This window comes from Oncorhynchus mykiss, chromosome 1 (genome assembly GCF_057628025.1).
Source record: "Oncorhynchus mykiss isolate SJ-2025 chromosome 1, ASM5762802v1, whole genome shotgun sequence".
In the NCBI taxonomy this organism is placed as follows: domain Eukaryota; kingdom Metazoa; phylum Chordata; class Actinopteri; order Salmoniformes; family Salmonidae; genus Oncorhynchus; species Oncorhynchus mykiss.
Genome location: NC_143022.1, coordinates 86,193,771 through 86,220,613, shown reverse-complemented (window position 1 = coordinate 86,220,613; position 26,843 = coordinate 86,193,771). Strand labels below are relative to the sequence as shown.

Sequence of the window (26,843 nt, the reverse complement as noted above, 5' to 3'; positions counted from 1 at the left end):
TGTTTGCAGAAGCAGAAAGCGGTATGCCCTCTTCCTTATCTTTCCCTCCAAACTTCCACCCCACTCCACCACTTTAGAGCTGCTGACTATGGGTTTAGGTTCCTAAGGATACTTTCCCAAACCCTATCTGAAAATGGGCCAATTTCTCACTCTATTTTTGATTGTCTTCCTTGTGCCTAATGCACTAACTTCTTTGCAGGCAGAGAGAGGATAGTTGAATTTGACTCGTTTGTTTACTTGTTGATTTGTCTGTGATGTTGTCGATGTGCCCAGGCTAACACCCTTTCCTCCATTTCTACCTCCTGTTTTCAGTTTCTTTCCGTCTCTCCCGTTGTCAGTCGTTCTGCTTAATTTCTCGCTCACTTCAGTTCTTTTTCAGTGTTTTCAGTTAGTCGTAATTGTGTGAACGTGACTGATTTATTATTTTTTCACAGTGTTTCTTGGTTTTAGTGTTATGTTCATCATCAAAACACTACTTCACATTTGTATCGTCTTTGATAGTTTCCTCTCACATATCAGTCAAGAGACACATTGCTGATATCTGAACCCCAGAAGGGTTTATTGATGGATAAGATTATTTTTGATTTGTTGCACATTTTGGTAATATTATGGAATCGATGGATTGATTATATGTCATTGCAGCAAGCAGAGTTTGACACAAACTCATGTTTTATTGATGATACCAACAGCATTTTGTTATGTCATGTCTTATCTTAGTCAAGGCATGGGTCCGGTAACTTTGGATAACTTTTATCTCAATTTTAGTCCACGTTTTCCATGGGTGCTGCTTCATACTTGTATTTCATCCCTTTCTTACTGTTGTGTGTGTGTGTCCGTGTGTGAATAATGTGTCCTGTGTGTGTGAGAGTATATGTGTGTATGTATACGTTGGTGTGTGTGTGCGTGTGTGAATAATCTGTCCTGTGTGTGTGAGAGTATATGTGTGTATGTATACGTTGGTGTGTGTGTGTGTGCGTGTGCGTACGCTTGTGTAGTGTGTGTCTCATTCACCTTGTTCCCCCATACCTGTGCGTCTCCAAGTAGATGTTATCAAGTGAGGTCACTTCCTGTCAGTTTGGTGTTTACGAAACAATCCAACTGCACAGAAGTTACTGCAACAGTCTGCATCTACGTACCTGTCTCTTTATCTGTACTGCGGTGCCTTGTGTGTTTTACAAGTGTCCTACTCACGCTGTTTGCTAACGGCATGCTATAACACTCCATCACATGGGATGTGTGATGCTTACCTTGTTGCTCACAATATGAGGTTTTGATACAATTTGGGCCTCTATGCATAATTGGGAGAAAATTACATTTTGTTATGTTTCTTTGTTATTAGATCTGAAATTGGTAAATTATGTGAAATCTCTGATTTGGGCAGCAATGTGTTTTTTGTAGTGGCTTAGTTTATTTTTTATTTTCTCTAAACAGCATGTGAAACGTGAAGCCTGTTTTCTACTCTGGGGGCCGTTCAATCTGATGTAAAGCTCAATAGTGCAACTCTAAACTTAAGTTTAGCAAAATATCATGTTGTTTTGCTGTCGCTATTGATTACAGCTTTATAATTGTTCCAATCATCCCCTTATTGTTTAAATATGTTGTTCGTAGAGCCCAGAGGAAAGATTTGTATCATTTGCAAATTAGTCTATAGTTTTCAGCTGCTCTCAGCTATTTTCTGAGCCTGCATGCACTTTTTACACATCTTGTTTGTGTAGACAAGTCTTCTCAAATGTGTCAGTTTAGTACAACAAACTAAAAACGTACGTTTTATTTTTGTATTTAATTAGCCAAGTCAGTTAAGAACAAATTATTATTTACAATGACAGCCTAGGAACAGTGGGTTAACTGCCTGTTCAGGGGCAGAATGACAGATTTGTAACTTGTCAGATTCGATCTAGCAACCTTTCGGTTACTGGCCCAACGCTCTCATCACTAGGCTACCTGCCGTCCCAAATGCAGTAAATGATCAGTTAACTAAAGAGTTGGTCAAGTAAAAGAAAGTAGTAGTATATTAAAGGGTAAATAAAGTACAACCAGGTATTAGTAAGTCATAGTTGAGCATAAACGTTCAGTAAAGTACAATAAAGTATTAGTAAACACAGGATTGGGAAATTAAATCCTTGGTAAAGTATACTAATGCCTTAGGAAAGTATAATAAAGCCTTTGTACAGTAAAGGGATTGAAAGTAAAGCCAAAGTAAACAGAAAGTAAAGTATTGGTAAAGTAAAGTATTCGTAAAGTAAAGTATTCGTAAAAGTAAACTATTTGTAAAGTATTAGTTAAGTTAGTAAAGTGTTAGTATTTTCCCTTTCGTCTGGGCTCGGAGACCAGGGGGGTTGTCCCCTGACTGTCGGTCTGTGTGTTCCGTTTGTCAGTCTTTCAGTCTGTATTCCCATCATTGATGATTCCTACCCACAGGCAACCATTAATGAGCTGGGCGTGTGTGTGTGTGTCGTCCACTCTCGCCTCAGTCTAATTCAGGGGGAATGATACAGCCAGTCCGTACAGGCACCCTACACACCTAAGCACCATTCAAATCTTCAATATTTCAATATTTACTGTAGACGTATGTTTGAGGATACAGTAAGGATCTATGGGGTTAGAGGGTTAGAGAGAATTTTGAATATGAATATCACTTATCCATTAGATAACATTAGATGGGAATTTTCCCTCAGCTACTTGGTTATTAAATACTTCTCCCTAATTAATCAAAATGGACATGGATAATGTTAAAATAAATTGATATCACATTTCTTAGTTGAAATACACTAAAGCAGCACTGTAGCAATATTATTTTACTATAACAATATATACTAGTTTACTAAAGCAATACTAGGTTACTATAGCAATACTACGTCACAATAACAATGCTAGTTTACTATAGCAATACTAGGTTACTATAGTAATACTAGTTTACTATACCAATACTTGGTTAATATAGCAGTACTAGGTTACTATAGCGATACTAGGTTAATGTAACAGTACTCGTTTACTATAGCAGCACTAGTTTACCATAACACTACTAGTTTACTATAGCAATACTAGTTTACTATAGAAATACACATTTAATATAGCAGTACTAGGTTAATATAGCAAGACTATACTATGTTACTATAGCAATACTAGGTTACTATAGCAGTACCCGTTTACTATGTATAACACTACTAGTTTACTATAGCAGTACTACGTTACTATAGCAATACTAGTTTACTATAGCAATACTAGTTTACTATAACACTACTAGTTTACTATAGCAATACTAGTTTACTATAGCAATACTAGTTTACCATAGCAATACTAGTTTACTATAGCAGTACTAGGTTACTATATCAATACTAGTTTACTATAGCAATACTAGTTTACTATAGCAATACTAGTTCACTATAGCACTACTAGTTTACTATAGCAATACTAGTTTACTATAGCAATACTAGTTTACTATAGCAGTACTAGGTTACTATATCAATACTTGGTTACTATAGCAATACTAGTTTACTATAGCAATACTAGTTTACTATAGCATTACTAGTTTACTATAGCAGTAGTAGGTTACTATATCAATACTAGGTTACTATAACACTACTAGTTTACTATAGCATTACTAGTTTACTATAGCAGTACTAGTTTACTATATCAATACTAGTTTACTATAGCATTACTAGTTTACTATAGCAGTACTAGGTTACTATAGCAATACTAGGTTACTATATCAATACTAGGTTACTATAACACTACTAGTTTACTATAGCAGTACTAGGTTACTATATCAATACTAGGTTACTATAGCTGTACTAGTTTATTATATCAATACTAGGTTACTATAACACTACTAGTTTACTATAGCAGTACTAGGTTACTATATCAATACTAGGTTACTATATCAATTCTAGGTTACTATAGCATTACTAGTTTACTATAGCATTACTAGGTTACTATATCAATACTAGGTTACTATAGCTGTACTAGTTTATTATAGCAATACTAGGTTACTATAGCAGTACTAGTTTACTATAGCAGTACTAGGTTACTATATCAATACTAGGTTACTATAGCAATACTAGGTTACTATAGCAGTACTAGGTTACTATATCAATACTAGGTTACTATAGCAATACTAGGTTACTATAGCATTACTAGTTTACTATAGCATTACTAGTTTACTATAGCAGTACTAGGTTACTATATCAATACTAGGTTACTATAGCTGTACTAGTTTATTATAGCAATACTAGGTTACTATAGCAGTACTAGTTTACTATAGCAGTACTAGGTTACTATATCAATACTAGGTTACTATATCAGTACTAGGTTACTATAGCATTACTAGTTTACTATAGCAGTACTAGGTTACTATATCAATACTAGGTTACTATATCAGTACTAGGTTACTATAACACTACTAGTTTACTATAGCAATACTAGTTTACTATAGCAGTACTAGGTTACTATATCAATACTAGGTTACTATAGCAATACTAGGTTACTATAGCATTACTAGTTTACTATAGCATTACTAGGTTACTATATCAATACTAGGTTACTATATCAGTACTAGGTTACTATAGCATTACTAGTTTACTATAACACTACTAGGTTACTATAGCATTACTAGTTTACTATAGCATTACTAGGTTACTATAGCAGTACTAGGTTACTATAGCATTACTAGTTTACTATAGCATTACTAGTTTACTATAGCAGTACTAGGTTACTATATCAGTACTAGGTTACTATAACACTACTAGTTTACTATAGCAATACTAGTTTACTATAGCAGTACTAGGTTACTATATCAATACTAGGTTACTATAGCAATACTAGGTTACTATAGCATTACTAGTTTACTATAGCATTACTAGGTTACTATATCAATACTAGGTTACTATATCAGTACTAGGTTACTATAGCATTACTAGTTTACTATAACACTACTAGGTTACTATAGCATTACTAGTTTACTATAGCATTACTAGGTTACTATAGCAGTACTAGGTTACTATAGCATTACTAGTTTACTATAGCATTACTAGGTTACTATAGCAATACTAGGTTACTATAGCATTACTAGTTTACTATAGCATTACTAGGTTACTATATCAATACTAGGTTACTATATCAATACTAGGTTACTATAGCAATACTAGGTTACTATAGCAATGCTAGTTTACTATAGCAATACTAGTTTACTATAGCAATACTAGTTTACTATATCAATACTAGTTTACTATAGGAATACTAGGTTACTATATCAATACTAGTTTACTATAGCAATACTAGTTTACTATATCAATACTAGTTTACTATAGCAATACTAGTTTACTATAGCAATACTAGGTTACTATATCAATACTAGGTTACTATAGCAATACTAGTTTACTATAGGAATACTAGGTTACTATATCAATACTAGTTTACTATAGCAATACTAGTTTACTATATCAATACTAGTTTACTATAGCAATACTAGTTTACTATAGCAATACTAGGTTATTATATCAATACTAGGTTACTATAGCAATACTAGTTTACTATAGGAATACTAGGTTACTATATCAATACTAGTTTACTATGGCAATACTAGTTTACTATATCAATACTAGTTTACTATATCAATACTAGTTTACTATAGCAATACTAGGTTACTATATCAATACTAGGTTACTATAGCAATATGATAATACGCTATATAACAACACTTAAGCCTTTAGCAGATATTTCTTATTCCTCTGTAGTGTTCGTCCGAGAGGCTGTTCATTCCCTAGCATTCCACTGTCCATTACTAACCCAGGTAACAGTATCTAACTGTAGTGTAACACTCCACTGTCCAGTAATATCCCAGGTAACAGTATCTAACTGCAGTGTAACACTCACTGTCCAGTAATAACGCAGGTAACAGTATCTAACTGTAGTGTAACACTCACTGTCCAGTAATAACCCAGGTAACAGTATCTAACTGTAGTGTAACACTCCACTGTCCAGTAATAACCCAGGTAACAGTATCTAACTGCAGTGTAACACTCACTGTCCAGTAATAACTCAGGTAACAGTATCTAACTGCAGTGTAACACTCCACTGTCCAGTAATAACCCAGGTAACAGTATCTAACTGTAGTGTAACACTCCACTGTCCAGTAATAACCCAGGTAACAGTATCTAACTGTAATGTAACACTCACTGTCCAGTAATAACCCAGGTAACAGTATCTAACTGTAGTGTAACACTCACTGTCCAGTAATAACCCAGGTAACAGTATCTAACTGCAGTGTAACATTCACTGTCCAGTAATAACCCAGGCAACAGTATCTAACTGTAGTGTAACACTCACTGTCCAGTAATAACCCAGGTAACACTATCTAACTGAAGTGTAATACTCCACTGTCCAGTAATAACCCAGGTAACAGTATCTAACTGTAGTGTAACACTCACTGTCCAGTAATAACCCAGGTAACACTATCTAACTGAAGTGTAATACTCCACTGTCCAGTAATAACCCAGGTAACAGTATCTAACTGTAGTGTAACACTCACTGTCCAGTAATAACCCAGGTAACAGTATCTAACTGCAGTGTAACACTTCACTGTCCAGTAATAACCCAGGTAACAGTATCTAACTGACTGCTGAGGCTGAAACCACTCCATAACAACAACAATTTTAATTATTTCTGACCACCCCTTCACTACTCCTACCTCTGCCCTTACATCCACTCCAGAACCATGGTGAAAAAGAAAAATAATTAAAATTGACCAACCAACTCATGCTGTTGTGCATTCTGTCGATCTGTGTGATTAACCTCAGAGAAGGTGGCAAAACATGGAAACAAGGTGTTTTTCCAGCACACTATACAGCCTCCATACAGTCGCCTGCTAGCCTAGACTGTAGAGCATTTACAAAACTTCCATTATAACTACTCTCCAAACTAAACAACTGGAGACTGCAGAAGCTGTGATTTCATTGACCAATCCGATCAGGCTGCTCTAGTTCGCTGTTCATTGTACTGTAGCTCTAGCCAGACGGTTGATGATGTGTGTGTACCATTCCTCTTGATTAGCGCGTGAGTGTGACTCTAACGACCATAACAGCTTCTAAAGAGTGTGATGTCATCTATCTCCCATTACCCAGCATCCTCATCAACCCGGGGAACCACGTAAAGATGCAGGAAGGAACTCTGGGGTTCTTCATCGCCAGTGATGCCAAAGAAGTAAAGAGGTAATGGCTATCATCCCACCATCACGGAAAAATACAGAAAAACGCCACAGGAAAAGCCTTGCCTGGGTTTTCATTCTCTTGGTGGCTAAAAGGAGATTAGGCATTCAACTTCTCTAAATATCTTGTTAAAAATAAAGGTGCCATTGGTAAAAGTAAAAGCCAGCTGGTAAAAGCCAACTCACAGGTCAACCTGGTGAAATGGGTCAAACTCACAAGGTGAGTTGCAAACTGAGATGATAAATATCTATGCTGCTGTTTCCTCCCCAGAGCATTTTTCTACTGCAAAGCTTGTCACGATGACATCACAGACCCCAAACGGATCAAAAAGTGTGGCTGCAAACGACGTGAGTACACCCATGCCCTGCCCACAACACAATCACTCACCCCTCTTATGACCCTCCTCTCCTCCCAACCCCTCCCCCACCTCCCACTGTCGCTGAATTAGGATTAGGATGTGCTATATGAATGATGTCATATCCCTCACTGTTTCTCATAGGAATATCATTTTACAGCTATAACTATATTGTTTTGCTATTATACACTTTGAAATGGAAATTATCCCAGTGATGACCTTGAGTCCCATTTGAAAGTGTAATAACTGTGATCACAATTCCTCATCCTTCATTGTGGTATAATCCAAAATCAATGCATGATAATATTATTTATTAAATCCAAAATAAGTACAGGCAACATTCTACACATTTAGTTTGATTTATTAATTTCATGACTAAAATATGTAACCTGATCATGTTATGTATCATAATGACAAAACTAGTTAGAAGAGTGGACTGAAGTCTGGAGGCAGAAAGGGACCGAGAGAGAGAGAGTTGTCAGTGTGCTAATGATGGAGTGAGTTTGAGTGACAGAAGTAGTTGAGCAGACGAGGGAGGCTGTCAGGTCACCATAGCGACTCTGTAATATGGGCAGAGGTATTGACCTCAGTCAGGTGGAATAATAAATTAAATAATGGCGTTCCTCTGCTCAGGGTTCATGGGGTCAGACAACCACATACCCTATTGGTCAAACCATACAGAATCAGAACACCGTAATGGTCCAGGCATACTACCATAAACTTCTGCCAGCGGGGGATGACGTGGAACATGACCCTTTTTCTCAACTTGTACTTTTGATCAGACTGGGAATTAGAGAATGTTTACCAGGGTTGGGCTCAATTTCTTTTCAATTCAGGAAGTAAACTCATTGAGGAAAATAATATACAGTAAGTCGTATTTTCAGTCTACTTCCTGAATAGGCTGAATGAAAAGCGTTAAGGGCCTTACCTACATGGGCCCTTGTCCCAACATGTTAAATAGTTCCACCTCCTGCAGTCTCCATACATCTAGAAAGGTCAGCAACAATTACAGTAAGCAGCCTACGCCCAAACAAACACACAATCTCCACTGTCCTTTCCCTTTATCTGTGTCATCTCACTTATTCAGACTAAAGGCCTGGTAGTTTGTCAGGTAGAGAGAACCAGAGACCTGTATTGTCTGATTATCACTATAAGGCCAAACGGAGGCAAGCTGAGCTGTACTGGGCTGGCCTGGTTACACATCCGCCACAGTTTCTGCCACCGTGCTGGATTGGACAATGTGAAAATATATATCTGAGCCAGCACTGTACGGTTTGGGTTGGCCCTATAGTGTGAATCAGGCATTAGTCCAATAGATTTACTGTACCTGAAACGAGACAGTTCTATTCTAGATTATTTTAGTTTCTGTGTCTCTGTTGTATTACCAACAGGAGGGCCACATTTAGAGAGATGACAGTTCCATTACTAGAATGAATGTTTGTCTTCTGTTAGTTCTGTTTTGTTTCTGTTGTTGTTTGTTTTGTCCAAGTTTTTATGACCATTGACATGTTGTTGATGTTATTTCCTTCCCCTGCTGCCGGTGGGAAACACCACTACTTTCTTTAACCACCCTCTGGTAGTGATTTACTGTGAGTAAAAAAACACGGGTTCCCTCCTACCCAGAGTGCAGTGCGAGTGTCTCTTCTCTTTCTCTGCCAGCAGTATTCTATGTTGCATGTTACCGGTGTAGCGTTTGCATCCTTCTCCCCGCCTCTCATCTTTACACTGTCCTGCCTCAGACCAGACCTGAATTCAGCAGAACCCAAACTCACACCTACATCTGATTATCTAGTCTGTCTCCTCATAGGCTCATAGTCTAGCCCGGTCTCTGACTCCCTTAGTATGACAGAGTGTGATTTTATTATAGGAGAAGTGCATGAACTCTCTTCGACATTTTTGCCTCAGTATTATATTAGAAACCCAAGCCTTGTGTTTTCAGCTTTCCATGAGTCCTCCTTACCCTCTCTCTAATGATACGCACTGAGTAAGTTGAAAATGGAATGTGGTGACAATCTGAAATGTCAAACGCAGATTGATATTGGTAATGCTAGTCATGGATTTAATGGATTTAAGAGAGACAACAGGAGGGGGGAGAGAAAAAAATAAAACCATTTAGATTCAAATTAATCTTCTCACTCTGAGGCTATTTTTTACACTGTTGTATTTTCAGAAAAGCGTAAAGTGTTCTTGTGGGAAGTTCTGGAAATGATTCAGCTCAGCAAGCAATGTCTCCAAAACACAATCAAAACAATCTGGTTGTACCCCCTCACCCTCCACTCCCCTCACTGCTTTTAGTTCCCCTCCCCACCCCCAGTACTTCTAGCCCCCCTCGCTGCTCCCCAGTTCTCTGGTACTCTGCCCAGCTCCAATCGTACCACTACCCAGAGTTTACCAGTGCATTAAGAATTGAAATATTGTCGCCCACAGCCCCACTGTAATTCATTTCAATTCTAGATGGTCGCCAGGGCCTTTTTACTAGCTGTCATCAGTGCCCTGAGTGAAAGAAAACTGCTTTACGAGACAGTGCTTTAACTGTACTGCGCGCTTCATTGCTGTACTGCTAGTTGGCCACTAGGTGGCGATGTCTTGCCATAGTCCTGAATGTAGCCTTATCGAAGGAAACTGACACTGAGGTCCTCAGAAACCTATTCAGCAAGAATATTATGAGCAACAGGGTGTGTTTCAGTCATAGACACAGAATTACTAGAACTAGACCACTGTAATTGAACTGGAACACTCATCACAGACCCATTGATTTTAATGGAATGACTGTTCTGGTAATACCTTTTCTATGGTTACAGTAAACAGTGAAAGGGATAATTTCATTAACTCTTGGCTGTGTTTTATGGTGTTTGGTGTTTTGGTTTGGTTGAGATGTGTCTGAACACAAAGTGAGTCTTTCTAGGAAAAACTTTTCTTTGTGTTACACATTCCTCTATTTACATTTGTGCTTTGCAACATGATACAATAACTGGATAAAAGTAATAGTGGCTTTAGTTTATTTAAACAAACATTTTATATAAGTATCCATATGTTATTAAGTTTGATTTACTATTCAAAGTCAACACGGCTCATCACGTTCTTGCTAAATAGGGTTGTCTTTCCCTTTAGAGGACCAGTGACCATAAGTATGAGTTCCATTAGGACATCCTTCTCACTATTGATATTCAACTTGACTTCTATCTTTGTATGTTTTGTCTGGTGGAATGTTGAATGTGACATATGAAAACAAAAACGTTTATTTCCAGAACCACAAAAACAAACTGACAGCGTAGTGGTGTGTGTGTGTGTGTGTGTGTTAACAATCACCTTTCTTTGACAAAATGTACACAGACAGTCTTGTTCATGTTCACTCTTGTGGTGAAGAATGTCCTAAAAGGGACACCATAGTCCATACTGTAGTAGGCTAGATCAGGGTAAAGGGTATGTGTGAAGTCATTTGTTCAAAAACATTGTCATGTTGTGTTGTGTTCTCCATCTCCTCCTCCCATCTCTTGCTAGCCAAAATTACCACGACACGTACTGTGTTCAACTGAATACCCACCTAGAAAAAACGAACAAATAATATAGTTCAGCATGAAATGACACTCACTGCTCGCATCTGGCACACCTCCAAACTCTTTCTGCTCTGTAAACAGGTACCCCACTCCACACCCTTTAATCGCTATGATCTCTCTATGCATGCTTATGAATGTTTATAAAGCACTTGTGCATGCTGTTTGTAGGACACACAGACCCTGATGGGGCCAGGCCTCGCTCTCCATTCTCTCTCTGGCTACAAACCCTCCTAGCCACATATGGTTAAAACAGTAAAGGTAGACGTATAGTTCTCCCCAGAGAGAGGGAGGGAGAGAGTGCGTTTCTGTGATCGTGTTAGTGTGAGTTGGTGAGTTGGCATCCTGGCACAGAGATAATGGAACCCAGGGACTGTTGTCTGTCACTGAACCAGAGCCACAGCAATCTAGAACCGCTGCTCTGAGGGGTTTTCACTACCTACCGCTCCTCCTGGGGTTAAGATCTTGACACATATATACACACACACACGCTTCAAATGTGTGATATACATCATGTACATGCGCAGTAACTTGCAAATACAGTGCATTCGCAAAGTATTCAGACCCCTTGAGTTTTTCCACATTTTGTTACGTTACAGACGTATTGTAATTTTTTAAATTTGTTTTATCCTTGTCAATCTACACACAATATACCCTATAATGACAAAGCAAAAATAAATAAATAACATGCCTTATTTACTTAAGTATTCAGACCCTTTGCTATGAGACTCTAAATTGAGCTCAGGGGCATCCAGTTTCCATTGATCATCCTTGATGTTTCTATAACTCCATTGGAGTCCACCTGTGGTAAATTCAATTGATTGGACATGATTTGGAAAAGCACACACCTGTCAAAGCAAAAACCAAGCCATGAGGTAGAAGGAATAGTCTGTAGCGCTTCGAGACATAATTGTGTTAAAGAAACAGATTGGGGAAGGGTACCAATTTTTTTTGCAGCATTGAAGGTCTCCAAGAACACAGTGACATCAATCATTCTTAAATGAGGAAGTTTGGAACCACTAAGACTCTTCCTAGAGCTGGCCGCCCGGCCAAACTGCGCAATCGTGGGAGAAGGGCCTTGGTCAGGGAGGTGACCAAGAACCAAATAGTCACTCTGACAGAGCTCCAGAATTACTCTGTGGAGATGGGAGAACCTTCCAGAAGGACAACCATCTCTGCAGCACTCCACCAATCAGGCCTTTATGGTAGAGTGGCCAGACGGAAGCCACTCAGTAAAAGGCACATGACAGCCCACTTGGATTCTCTGGTCTGATGAAACCAAGATTGAACTGTTTGGCCTGAATACCAAGCGTCATGTCTGGAGGAAACCTTGCACCATCCCTACGGTGATGCATGGTGGTGGCAGCATCATGCTTTGGGGATGTTTTTCAGCGGCAGGGACTGGGAGACCAGTCAGGATCAAGGGAAAGATGAACAGAGCAAAGAGATAATTGATGAAAACCTGCTCAAGAGCGATCAGACCTCAGACTGGGGCGAAGGTTCACCTTCCAACAGGACAACGACCCTAACCACACAGCAAAGTCAACACTGGAGTGGCTTTGGGACAAGTCTCTGAATGTCCCAGCCAGAGCCCAGACTTGAACCCGATCGAACATCTCTGAAGAGACCTGAAAATAGCTGTGCAGCGACACTCCCCATCCAACCGGACAGAGCTTGAAATGAATGGGGGAAAATCCCCAAATACAAGTGTGCCAAGTTTGTAGCGTCATACCCAGGAAGACTCGAGGCTGTAATTGCTGCCAAAGGTACTTAAACAAAGTACTGAAGGTCCTGAATACTTATGTAAATGTAATATTATTATTATAATTTTTTATAAATTAGCAAACATTCTTATTTTTTACTTTGTGTTTATTTAACCTGATGACGGGTTAGGGTTCCCTTTTGGGAACGACCCCTCCCACGTTCAGCTGGAACGTGGCGCATGGAACGCAAAAATATTCTTAGAAATATTTAACCTCCACACATTAACAAGTCCAATACCTCAAATGAAAGATAAACACCTTGTTCATCTACCCAGCATGTCAGATTTTTAAAATGTTTTACGGCGAAAACACCACATATTTATATTAGACCACCACCGAAACGAAGACAAGAGGCAGCCATTTTGTCCCAGAAAATATAAAATTATAAAAGCAGGATTAAAAAATAAATCATTCACTAACCTTTTGAAAATCTTCATCAGATGACAGTAATAGGACATGTTACACAGTACATAATTTTTTTTTCAATAATATGCCATTTATATCCATAAATGTCAATTTACATTGAATTCATGTTCAGAAAATACTGAAAAATGTCCGCAGAAAATATAGGTAGCGCCGCAAGATAACGTAAATAGACATCATAAACTTTGACTAAATATACATGTTCTACATATAGTTAGAAAGATACACTGCTTCTTAATGCAATCGCTTTGTTACATTTCTTTTTAACGTTACAGAAATCGCTCACTATTCAATATTCTGAGACGGCGCTCAGACATAAGCAATATTTCTCCGCTAATGTTGGAGTCAACAGAAACACACAATTTCAGCATAAATATTCCCTTACCTTTGATGGTCTTCGTTCAGAATGTACTGGAAGGGTTCATACTTACCCAAAACATCGTTTGGTTTCAAGTCTTGTGTCTTTGTATTAGCATCTGCTAACAATATCAGCTGAAATGCACCCAAAATGTCCTCTGGTCCCGAAAAGTTGCGCATCAAAACTTCAAAATTACATATTATATGTCGACTAAACAGGTCAAACTAAGTGCAGAATCAAGCTTTAGGATGTTCTAAACGTGCAAAACAATTTTCAATTCAACCGGTCATTGTTTGTTCTCCTCCGGAGTACTGGAACAAAGGAATGGATGGGACCAATTCGCGCCCTAACGCACAGGTATTTTCTCGCGACACTCACTCAATTCACTCCCATAGGGCCAAAACTCGCGGGATTTGAACGATTAAACGCTCTACTGAATGAGGACATCTAGTGGAAGACATAGAAAGTGTCCCCAGATCCATAGCTGGTTGGGAAGGGTGGGGGCGATCACGTCAAATTTCCCCCCAACTTTCATGATCCCAAAACTAGTTTGGAAGAATGCCTGCCCTGTGAGTTCTGCTTAACTTACAGACATAATTCCAACGGTTTTAGAAGCTTTATAGTGTTTTCTATCCAATAATAATTATTATGTGCATATATTAGCAATTTTGGACAGATTTCTTTTCAGTTTACTATGGGCACGCAATTCCTCCAAAGGGGGCAGTATTCTGCCTAGCCTTAAGAGGTTTTAACCTTTATTTAACGAGGCATGTCAGTTAGTTAGCAAGTCAGTTAAGAACAAATTTTTATTTACAATGACGGCCTAGTGGGTTGACTGCCTTGTTCAGGGGCAGATTTTTACCTCTGGGATTTGATCTAGCAACCTTTCAGTTACTAGCCCGACGCTCTAACCACTAGGCTACCTGCCGCCCCTCTACGGACCATTCCTTTGTTGCTTTGTCATTATGGGGTATTGTGTTTAGATTGATGAGGGAGTAAAACAATTTGAGACATTTTAGAATAAGGCTGTAAGGTAACAAAATGTGTAAAAAGTCAAGGCGTCTGAATACTTTCCCAATGCACTGTACACACACACCACTCTCAAGCCTTTCTGGAGGAGTGCTGCTGTAGTGAAACTCCTGTCCTGCTAGCATGGAATGGCCTGGCCAGTCTAGCCAGTAGATTAGTGTGATGGATCCTTGACCACGGCTGCCACAGCTGCATGAGGGGATACAGGTACGTGATCCACACCTTTAGCCGGACGGATAGAGGATGTTATGATCTGTTATGTTTATATTTATATTATATGTCTGTATGAGGTTTGCTGCTGAAGACATTGTCCATGCTACTCTCTGGCCCTGAATGACCTCCCCCCCTCCCATTCCCCTCTATCCTCTCCCCCCTTTACCCCACTGTCATATTTGCCTTTATACCTGTTATGGCATTTTCAGCCTTAGGACACAGCTTGACCCTTGACCCTGAGACCTTTTTGACTAGCCAAATTGGACTACAACTTTCAAGTTGTTAAAAACTTTATTGATCAAAACAAGACTTTGGGATGAAATTGAAAGAGCTTAATTTGACCATGGCAATATATTGCACACAATTGTCACTGCAGTTTGGCACTCTTGCCGTATATGAAGCACCCTAATATTTTAGGCAGGGGTTGGATCCAAAATTATTTTCCAATCGTTTTGTTTGAAACAGAACCCTTTTTGTACTTTTTTTTAACCTGTCAAATCAACATAGTTTTTACATTTATAGCTCATTAATTTACTCCACCAATTATCAAGGATAGAGAAGCTACAGAATGGGTAGATGTTCACATGTTTCATTGGTCGTATAAGTGCAGGCGCGAGATGCGACTGAAATTTCAATGGTGGGGAGAGAGCGAGAAAGATGGGTGGACATAAAGAGGGCTTGGCTTGAAGCGCTAAACATCATGACGTGAATTGGAATGTGTTTAGTTTATTACTAGCATCAGAACTTCACTTATAAAATAATTATATACTAGACATGAAAACAATTTTCGGGACAAAAAAACTGTTCTCAAGATTTAAAAATAATGGTTCGGTTCCGGAATACTAGAGATGACTTTCGGTTCTGTTTCTGTTCCTTGAAAATTGTTGTTCTTTTATGGTTTCCTTTTGTGTTTCCTGAACCGGTTCCAACCCCTGATTATAGGTGCCCTTTACTGGTCTTTTTTGGGGCTCAAGCCTGCGTGAGCTGGTATCTAAAGGCTTTGCATTTATTATCTTTATGGAGTTACCTTCTGGCTTCCCTGGATGACTATTTCACCTTTTGCCATTAACCTGCTGCTTTTCCTCTTCCTCTCATCCCAAAACATGACTGTAGCCAAGATGTCCGCCTACAAACAAATGAAACTGGCATGTTGTTTTGATTGCGGCCGTTCAGAGCGAGACTGCTCTTGCATGTCAGGCAGTGTACATAGTAACATGGACACCCTACAGAGGGCCTACCCACTCTCCTCTGTCTCTGTTCATGATTGCGCAACCACTTTACGTGCCTGTAAGTTACACCGCCCAACACATGCTGTTACATGTCTGTTCTGTGTGTGGACCATGTACCTTTGTGCTTTATCCGTAACGTTGTCCATGTGGCGTGCTTCCATAGTTGCTGTTGTTGCTTATTTAAATGTATTTGTGATAATATTGTTTTTGAATTTGAGTAGTATTTATTATTATATTTTCTGTGGGTTGTATTGGGTGGCAGTGATGGTGTTGCTTTATGGTGCTGCTCCACTGTAGCTGTTAGCTCTGTGGCTAGCGCCTGCTACATTCGTCAGCCACTCGGATGGGGACTGCTATTAGACAGTTGGTGTTTCGTGTGTTATATTCTTTCAAATACTGTATATTATCTATAATTATGATGAAGAAAAACATGACTTCGTTGAAGGGATGATTTATTTCTGTTTATTTGTGTTGTTGTTGTTGTTTTGTCTTACTTTGTTTATGAAGGCATCGCAAGCCTATAGAGGAACCTCCTTGCTAATTGTGTTTCTGTGCTGTTCCTGATAATTTTATTTCACGCACACAGGACTGACTTGTGCAGGAACGAGAGCCATGTTCATCCACTGATATTCATATATAATGTAGATATGTAGCATATCAAGTGGGCTTTATCTTACTACTAAACAAGATGACATCATCATACACAACGGGAAGCCACTGAGGGCAATGGCAAAAGCGGAGAGTTTTCAGAAAAATATAAAAACAGCACAGTCACTGTTGAATTTTTAAGAATCCGAAAGTATATTTTTATTCCATTGTTTGCTAGCAGGTTAGCTAGCGCACGCTCATTGACCACCATTGAAAGAAAACATTGCAAATAACTAGCCATCCAGTTAACTAGCTAGCCAGTTAATATAACTTGTATTCTCCAAATGTACACTACCGGTAAAAAGTCTTAGAACACCTACTCATTCCAGGGTTTTTCTTTATTTTTTATTATTTTCCACATTGTAGAATAATAGTGAAGACATCAAAACTATGGAATAACACATGGAATCATGTAGTAACCAAAAAAGTGTTAAACAAATCAAAAATATATTTATATTTGAGATATTTCAAAGTAGCCACCCTTTGCATTGACGACAGCTTTGCACACTCTTGGCATTCTCTCAACCAGCTTCACCTGGAATTATTTTCCAACAGTCTTGAAGGAGTTCCCACATATGCTGAGCACATCCCAAACCATCTCAATTTGGTTGAGGTTAGGGGATTGTGGAGGCCAGGTCATCTGATGCAGCACTCCATCACTCTCCTTCTTGGTAAAACAACCCTTACACAGCCTGGAGGTGTGTTGGGTCATTGTCCTGTTGAAAAACAAATTATAGTAAGCCCAAACCAGATGAGATGGCGTATCGCTGCAGAATGCTGTGGTAGCCATTCTGGTTAAGTGTGCCTTGAATTCTAAATAAATCACAGACAGTGTCACCAGCAAAGCACTCCCATACCATCACATCTCCTCCTCCGTGCTTTACGGTGGGAAATACACATGTGGAGATCATCCGTTCATCCATACCGCATCTCACGAAGACACGGCGGTTGCAACCAAAAACCAACTTGTGCTCCAGATCAAAGGACAAATTTCCACTGGTCTAATGTCCATTGCTCGTGTTTCTTGGCCCAAGCACGTCTCTTCTTCTTATTGGTGTCCTTTAGTAGTGGTTTCATGCAGCAATTCGACCATGAAGGTCTCCTCTGGACAGTTGATGTTGAGATGTGTCTGTTACTTGAACTCAGAGGATAAGTTCATTAGAGGCTGGTAACTCTAATGAACTTATCCTCTGCAGCAGAGGTAACTCTGGGTCTTACATTCCTGAGGTGGTCCTCATGAGAGACAGTTTCATAATAGCGCTTGTTGGTTTTTGCGACTGCACTTGAAAAAAGTTATTGAAATGTTCAGGATTGACTGACCTTCATGTCTTATAGTAATGATGGACTGTCATTTCTATTTGCTTATTGAACTGTTCTTGCCATAATGTGGACTTAGTACTATTTGGTAAAAGACCATCTTCTTCCAACCTTGTCACAACACAACTGATTGGCTCAAACGCATTAAGAAGGAAAGAAATTCCCCAAATACATTTTTAACAATTTGCCAGCAGCATACCACCCTGCATACCACTGCTGGCTTGCTTCTGAAGCTAAGCAGGGTTGGTCCTGGTCAGTTTCTGGATGGGTGACCAGATGCTGCTGGAAGTGGTGTTGGAGGGCCAGTAGGAGGCACTCTTTCCTCTGGTCTAAAAAAATATCCAGATGTCTCTGATAGGATGTCTCAGATCACGACTTCATTCACATCTGAAATTGATTTTCCTCTCTGGATAATGCCCCAGGGCAGTGCCCTGTGTAGGGTGCTGTCAATCGGATGGGATGTTAAACGGGTGTCTTGACTCTCTGAAGTCATTAAAGATCCCATGGCACTTATCGTAAGAGTAGGGGTGTTAACCCCGGTGTCCTGGCTAAATTCCCAATCTGGCCCTCAAACCATCACGGTCACCTAATAATCCCCAGTTTAAAATTGGCCATTCATCCTCCCTCCTCTCCCCTGTAACTATTCCCCAGGTCGTTGCTGCAAATGAGAACATGTTCTCAGTCAACTTACCTGGTAAAATAATGGACCAATTAACAAGGCACACCTGTTAATTGAAATGTATTCCAGGTGACTACCTTGTGGAGCTGGTTGAGAGAATGCCAGGAGTGTGCAAAGCTGTCAAGGTAACGGGCTATTTGAATAATCTCAAATATAACACGTTTTTTTGGGTTACTAAATGATTCCATGTGTTATTTCATAGTGTTGACGTCTTCACTATTATTCTACAACGTGGAAAATAGTACAAATAAAGAAAAGCCCTTGAATGAGTAGGAGTTCTACAACTTTTGACTGGTAGTGCATGTTAACTAGCTTAGGAGTATAACTCACATCTGCTTTTGACATCAAATACAATTTGAGTACTGGTTATCTCCAAAATTGTTTAGTAGCTTTGACTGCATGTTGACAGTTCGTTCAGAGCCTGTTGCTAGCCACAGTACAAACTTACTTTTACCATGTTCCCGTGAAGCAATTCTAATGACAGTCCACCACAACATAATTTCTGATTAGCAAGGGGTAGGTAGTCTGTGTTTAAAAAAACACAGTTTAAGATCCTTGTGTTTGAGATCCTTGTGGGTTTTCTCCATTGGTGTCCATGGGAAATTGGACTTCCCAGGAAAACCAGGGGGGTGGGGCTTAGCGATTTATTGGCTCTTCACAATATCCCACCCTCTTTTGTGTCCACGCCCTGTTGCGTATGATGTAATTTTGCCGACTGTACTTTTAAAGTTTCTCACTGTTTACGTCCTCATTGCCAGACTTCCACCACGTTTCTCTTCAAGGTTCTCACTGTTTACATCCTCATTGCCAGACTTCCACCACGTTTCTCTTCAAGGTTCTCACTGTTTACATCCTCATTGCCAGACTTCCACCACGTTTCTCTTCAAGGTTCTCACTGTTTACATCCTCATTGCCAGACTTCCACCACGTTCCTCTTCAAGGTTCTCACCGTGGCTTATTACATGATTATACGTGATTATAAGACTCTTGTCTGTCAGAGTATTGTGGTATGTAGTTGTTGATTGTGTATCTCTCTTCATTATTATAGGACATGGGTTAATCTCCCTATGAGAAAACAATGAATATGATGAGTGTTTAGTTCTTTGGAAATACTTTTCCAGTTTCCTTGCGATCGTGTCCCTCAGCCATGTTACTCATCCAGCCCCAACCAGCCAACAGATAGGGATTGAGAGAGCTAGCTACTCCCCACGATTCCTCAGTAATCAGGAACCCAGGAAAACATGCTCTGTTTCCTTGAAGGGATAGGTCACTTTTTTAAGTTGTAGCTTATTTTACATTTACAGAGGGTGTTGTTGTTTCATCCACATTTTTACATGTGTTAGTTGGTTATTTAGCCACATCCAGATTGCTAGTGGAAACAGATGAAACCAGTGAGCGGTGCATTGAAAAGCGTGGGAACTTAGCTCTCTGTTGCTCTTCTATCCCCATCTGATTTCCTCCTCAGCATTCTCCCACCATCTGGGAGTGAGCTCAGACTAGATTAGTGTCAACCGGCTGATGTTGAGTTTTTCCTCTTGTAGGTTGGTGGGCCACTACTCTCCGTCTGCACCTATAGCTGGCCATTCTGGAAGTTACTGATCTCTTTCCTCCGTCAGCCCCTCCCAGGATTTCAGGGAATCTTCCTTGGATTTCTTCCTGTTCTCTTTATTAAAGGGGAAATCTGCACTCGCTTCAACCATTTTTGGACTTATAAATGAGTGATATGTACCCATTGATTCATGAAGAATATAACTTACCTCATGAGCTTAGTTCAACTGTCGGCCACCATCAGCTCCATCTATGAATTTGCAAATGGTTACATTTCTCCAGCCCCATCCCTCAGCTTTTTACCGAAAGGGGTGAAAATGCTCTGTTATTGTTTCAACTGCGGATTTCCCCATTTTACTCTGGAGAGAGAGAATAGGGTCGCAATGTCTGTTAGGGATCGCAGTCATTGGATTTTCTCTCTGTCTTTTTTTCGGGGTGGATAGGATGTCTCTGATAGGATGTCTCAGATCACAACTTCATTCACATCTGAAATGGATTTTCCTCTCTGGATAACTGGTTTCTTTTTGGATAGTGTTTTCTTATTTATTTAATGTATCTGTGAGGCACTTCACGTCGTATGTTATTAACATGTTACATTTTGATCACATGTTATGCAGAGTTGTTTGCCAATTGAAATAGTAGACATGTGAAACGCATAGCTCTGTCTAAATCTAAAGTGGTTGTGCTTCTTTCTTCGTAAGAGCAGTGATTCAGCTAGGAGGTGAACCTTGTGGAGGTCATCTTTGGGACAGACACACTGTTTTTGATCTCTCAGGGTATTGTTTGTCCCAGCTTATACTTCTTCTGGGGACCATCTGGGGTTCGATCCTGGGGGCTGGGGCTGCTGGGGCTGGGTCCTGCTGGGGCTGGACCTGCTGGGACCTGCTGGGGCTGGGCCTGCTGGGGCCTGCTGGGGCTGGGCCTGCTGGGGCTGGGCCTGCTGGGACTGGACCTGCTGGGGCTGGACCTGCTGGGGCCTGCTGGGGCTGGACCTACTGGGACTGGACCTGCTGGGACTGGACCGGCAGGGGTTAGGGTCAGGGGTTAGGGGAGAAGGGGTTTGGACCTGAAGCTGGGTCTGTGTGCTGTGAGCAAGTCTGGGTCTTACTTACGGAGGAAGGGAGGTGTGTGTGTGTATGTATGTATATATGTGTGTGTGTGTCAGCAGCAGGCGTTCCTTATCCAGCCTGACGTGGAAATTATGTTTGCATTTTCATTTCTCTGGCCCTGCTGGTCCATCACCGAAACCTGCTCTGACAGCTCCTGTCCACCAGGCAAGCTTGGTTCCCCCTTCTCCCAACCGTGTTCCTCTGTCGCACTACCCCTCAGACGCTAGCCGGTTAGCCTGCCGCCTCTGCGGACGCGGGCAGATCGATAGCGACAGATGCCAGAGCCAGCGAGGGTCCCTGTTTGAGGGTGTGTGTCACAGGGCAGCCCTGGGCCTTCACTGTGACCTTTACTGTTGACGACAGAACAGAGCAGGGAAGAATAATATAGCTAGCTAGCTCACTGTCTGACTCATCCCAAATAGGACCCTATTCCAAATATAATAGGACTCTATTCCCTATATAATAGCACAATATTCCCTATATAATAGGACCCTAATTCCCTCTATAATAGCACCCTATTCCCTATATAATAGAACCCTATTCCCTATACAGTAGCACCCTATTCCTTATATAGAAGCACCCTATTCTCTATATAGAAACATCCTATTCTCTATATAATAGCACCCTATTCCCTACATAGTAGCACCCTATTCCTTAAATAGAAGCACCCTATTCTCTATATAGAAGCACCCTATTCTCTATATAGAAGCACCCTATTCACTATATAGTAGCACCCTATTCCCTATATAGTAGCACCCTATTCCTTATATAGTAGCACCCTATTCCTTATATAGAAGCACCCTATTCACTATATAGTAGCACCCTATTCACTATATAATAGAACCCTATTCCTTATATAGTAGCACCCTATTCCTTATATAGAAGCACCCTATTCTCTATATAGAAACATCATATTATCTATATAATAGCACCCTATTCCCTACATAGTAGCACCCTATTCCTTAAATAAAAGCACCCTATTCTCTATATAGAAGCACCCTATTCTCTATATAGAAGCACCCTATTCCCTATATAGTAGCACCCTATTCCTTATATAGTAGCACCCTATTCCTTATATAGAAGTACCCTATTCTCTATATAGAAGCACCCTATTCTCTATATAATAGCACCCTATTCCCTATATAGTAGCACCCTATTCCTTATATAGAAGCACCCTATTCTCTATATAGAAGCACCCTATTCTCTATATAGAAGCACCCTATTTCCCATATAATAGCACTCTATTTCGTATATAATAGCACCATTTTCCATATCTAATAGCACTCTATTCTCTAAATAATAGCACCCTATTCTCTATATAGTAGCACCCTATTCCCTATATAGTAGCACCCTATTCCTTATATAGTAGCACCCTATTCCTTATATAGAAGCACCCTATTCTCTATATAGAAGCACCCTATTCCCTATATAGTAGCACCCTATTCCTTATATAGTAGCACCCTATTCCTTATATAGAAGTACCCTATTCTCTATATAGAAGCACCCTATTCTCTATATAATAGCACCCTATTCCCTATATAGTAGCACCCTATTCCTTATATAGAAGCACCCTATTCTCTATATAGAAGCACCCTATTCTCTATATAGAAGCACCCTATTTCCCATATAATAGCACTCTATTTCGTATATAATAGCACCATTTTCCATATCTAATAGCACTCTATTCTCTAAATAATAGCACTCTATTCCCTATATAATAGCACTCTATTCCCTATATAATAGCACTCTATTCCCTATATAATAGCACCATTTTCATTATATAATAGCACTCTATTCCATATATAATAGCACTCTATTCCCTATATAATAGCACTCTATTCCCTATATAATAGCACTCTATTCCCTATATAATAGCACTCTATTCCCTATATAATAGCACTCTATTCCCTATATAATAGGACTCTATTCCCTATATAGTTGGACCCTATTCCCTATATAATAGCACTCTATTCCCTATATAATAGCACTCTATTCCCTATATAATAGCACTATATTCCCTATATAATAGCACTATATTCCCTATATAATAGCACTCTATTCCCTATATAATAGCACTCTATTCCCTATATAATAGCACTCTATTCCCTATATAATTGCACTCTATTCCCTATATAATAGCACTCTATTCCCTATATAATAGCACTCTATTCCCTATATAATAGGACCCTATTCCCTATATAGTTGGACCCTATTCCCTATATAATAGCACCCTATTCCCTATATAATAGGACCCTATTCCTTATATAATAGCACTCTACTCTCTATATAATAGCACTATATTCCCTATATAATAGCACTCTATTCCCTATATAATAGCACTCTATTCCCTATATAATAGCACCCTATTCCCTGTATAATAGCACCCTATTCCCTGTATAATAGCACTCTATTCCCTATATAATAGCATCCTATACCTTATATAAAACTGCCCTATTCCTTATATAGTGCTCTATTCCTTAAGCTCCTGAGTGGCGCACTGCATCTCAGTGTAAGAGGCGTCACTACAGTCCCTGGTTCGATTCCAGAGTCACATAGGGTGGTACACAATTGGCCCAGCGTCTATCACATTCTACCTAATGGAGTTACAGGCCTACTCAGGTTATAGTCAGACTATCACATTCTACCTAATGGAGTTACAGGTCTACTCAGGTTGGTTATAGTCAGACTATCACATTCTACCTATTGGAGTTACAGGCCTACTCAGGTTATAGTCAGACTATCACATTCTACCTAATGGAGTTATAGGCCTACTCAGGTTGGTTATAGTCAGACTATCAGATTCTACCTAATGGAGTTTTAGGCCTACTCAGGTTGGTTATAGTCTACTCAGGCTGGTTATAGTCAGACTATCACATTCTACCTAAAGGAGTTATAGGCCTACTCAGGTTGGTTATAGTCAGACTATCACATTCTACCTAATGGAGTTACAGGCCTATTCAGGTTGGTTATAGTCAGACTATCACATTCTACCTAATGGAGTTAATAGGCCTACTCAGGTTGGTTATAGTCAGACTATCACATTCTACCTAATGGAGTTTTAGGCCTACTCAGGTTGGTTATAGTCTACTCAGGCTGGTTATAGTCAGACTATCACATTCTACCTAAAGGAGTTATAGGCCTACTCAGGTTGGTTATAGTCAGACTATCACATTCTACCTAATGGAGTTATAGGCCTACTCAGGTTGGTTATAGTCAGACTATCACATTCTACCTAATGGAGTTATAGGCCTACTCAGGTTGGTTATAGTCAGACTATCACATTCTACCTAATGGAGTTACAGGTCTACTCAGGCTGGTTATAGTCAGACTATAACATTCTACCTAATGGAGTTACTGGCCTACTCAGGTTGGTTATAGTCAGACTATCACATTCTACCTAATGGAGTTATAGGCCTACTCAGGTTGGTTATAGTCTACTCAGGCTGGTTATAGTCAGACTATCACATTCTACCTAATGGAGTTATAGATCTACTCAGGTTGGTTATAGTCAGACTATCACATTCTACCTAAAGGAGTTATAGGCCTACTCAGGTTGGTTATAGTCAGACTATCACATTCTACCTAATGGAGTTACAGGCCTATTCAGGTTGGTTATAGTCAGACTATCACATTCTACCTAATGGAGTTAATAGGCCTACTCAGGTTGGTTATAGTCAGACTATCACATTCTACCTAATGGAGTTTTAGGCCTACTCAGGTTGGTTATAGTCTACTCAGGCTGGTTATAGTCAGACTATCACATTCTACCTAAAGGAGTTATAGGCCTACTCAGGTTGGTTATAGTCAGACTATCACATTCTACCTAATGGAGTTATAGGCCTACTCAGGTTGGTTATAGTCAGACTATCACATTCTACCTAATGGAGTTATAGGCCTACTCAGGTTGGTTATAGTCAGACTATCACATTCTACCTAATGGAGTTACAGGTCTACTCAGGCTGGTTATAGTCAGACTATAACATTCTACCTAATGGAGTTACTGGCCTACTCAGGTTGGTTATAGTCAGACTATCACATTCTACCTAATGGAGTTACAGGTCTACTCAGGCTGGTTATAGTCAGACTATAACATTCTACCTAATGGAGTTACTGGCCTACTCAGGTTGGTTATAGTCAGACTATCACATTCTACCTAATGGAGTTATAGGCCTACTCAGGTTGGTTATAGTCTACTCAGGCTGGTTATAGTCAGACTATCACATTCTACCTAAAGGAGTTATAGGCCTACTCAGGTTGGTTATAGTCAGACTATCACATTCTACCTAATGGAGTTACAGGCCTATTCAGGTTGGTTATAGTCAGACTATCACATTCTACCTAATGGAGTTATAGGCCTACTCAGGTTGGTTATAGTCAGACTATCACATTCTACCTAATGGAGTTACAGGTCTACTCAGGCTGGTTATAGTCAGACTATCACATTCTACCTAATGGAGTTACTGGCCTACTCAGGTTGGTTATAGTCAGACTATCACATTCTACCTAATGGAGTTACAGGCCTATTCAGGTTGGTTATAGTCAGACTATCACATTCTACCTAATGGAGTTATAGGCCTACTCAGGTTGGTTATAGTCAGACTATCACATTCTACCTAATGGAGTTACAGGTCTACTCAGGCTGGTTATAGTCAGACTATCACATTCTACCTAATGGAGTTACTGGCCTACTCAGGTTGGTTATAGTCAGACTATCACATTCTACCTAATGGAGTTACAGGCCTACTCAGGTTGGTTATAGTCAGACTATCACATTCTACCTAATGGAGTTACAGGCCTACTCAGGTTGGTTATAGTCTACTCAGGCTGGTTATAGTCAGACTATCACATTCTACCTAAAGGAGTTATAGGCCTACTCAGGTTGGTTATAGTCAGACTATCACATTCTACCTAATGGAGTTACAGGTCTACTCAGGCTGGTTATAGTCAGACTATCACATTCTACCTAATGGAGTTACTGGCCTACTCAGGTTGGTTATAGTCAGACTATCACATTCTACCTAAAGGAGTTATAGGCCTACTCAGGTTGGTTATAGTCAGACTATCACATTCTACCTAATGGAGTTATAGGCCTACTCAGGTTGGTTATAGTCAGACTATCACATTCTACCTAATGGAGTTATAGGCCTACTCAGGTTGGTTATAGTCAGACTATCACATTCTACCTAATGGAGTTACAGGTCTACTCAGGCTGGTTATAGTCAGACTATAACATTCTACCTAATGGAGTTACTGGCCTACTCAGGTTGGTTATAGTCAGACTATCACATTCTACCTAATGGAGTTATAGGCCTACTCAGGTTGGTTATAGTCTACTCAGGCTGGTTATAGTCAGACTATCACATTCTACCTAATGGAGTTATAGATCTACTCAGGTTGGTTATAGTCAGACTATCAC

General features: G+C 39.7%; 1 protein-coding gene across 11 annotated transcripts in view; it reads left to right on the top strand.

The window, feature by feature from the left end:
- Positions 1-26,843, top strand: part of LOC100301648 (calcium-activated potassium channel subunit alpha-1a) — a 331,508-nt gene that overhangs the window by 242,889 nt on the left and 61,776 nt on the right. For 9 of the 11 annotated variants that reach the window (XM_036986941.2, XM_036986926.2, XM_090242399.1 and 6 more), the window contains exons 17-18: positions 7,119-7,205; positions 7,473-7,549. In XM_036986941.2, the coding sequence (XP_036842836.1) occupies positions 7,119-7,205; positions 7,473-7,549 (164 nt within the window). Of the gene's footprint in view, positions 1-7,118; positions 7,206-7,472; positions 7,550-14,887; positions 16,185-26,843 lie in introns of those variants that run through there. The other 2 variants (XM_090242414.1, XM_090242408.1) reach the window with 1 other exon arrangement.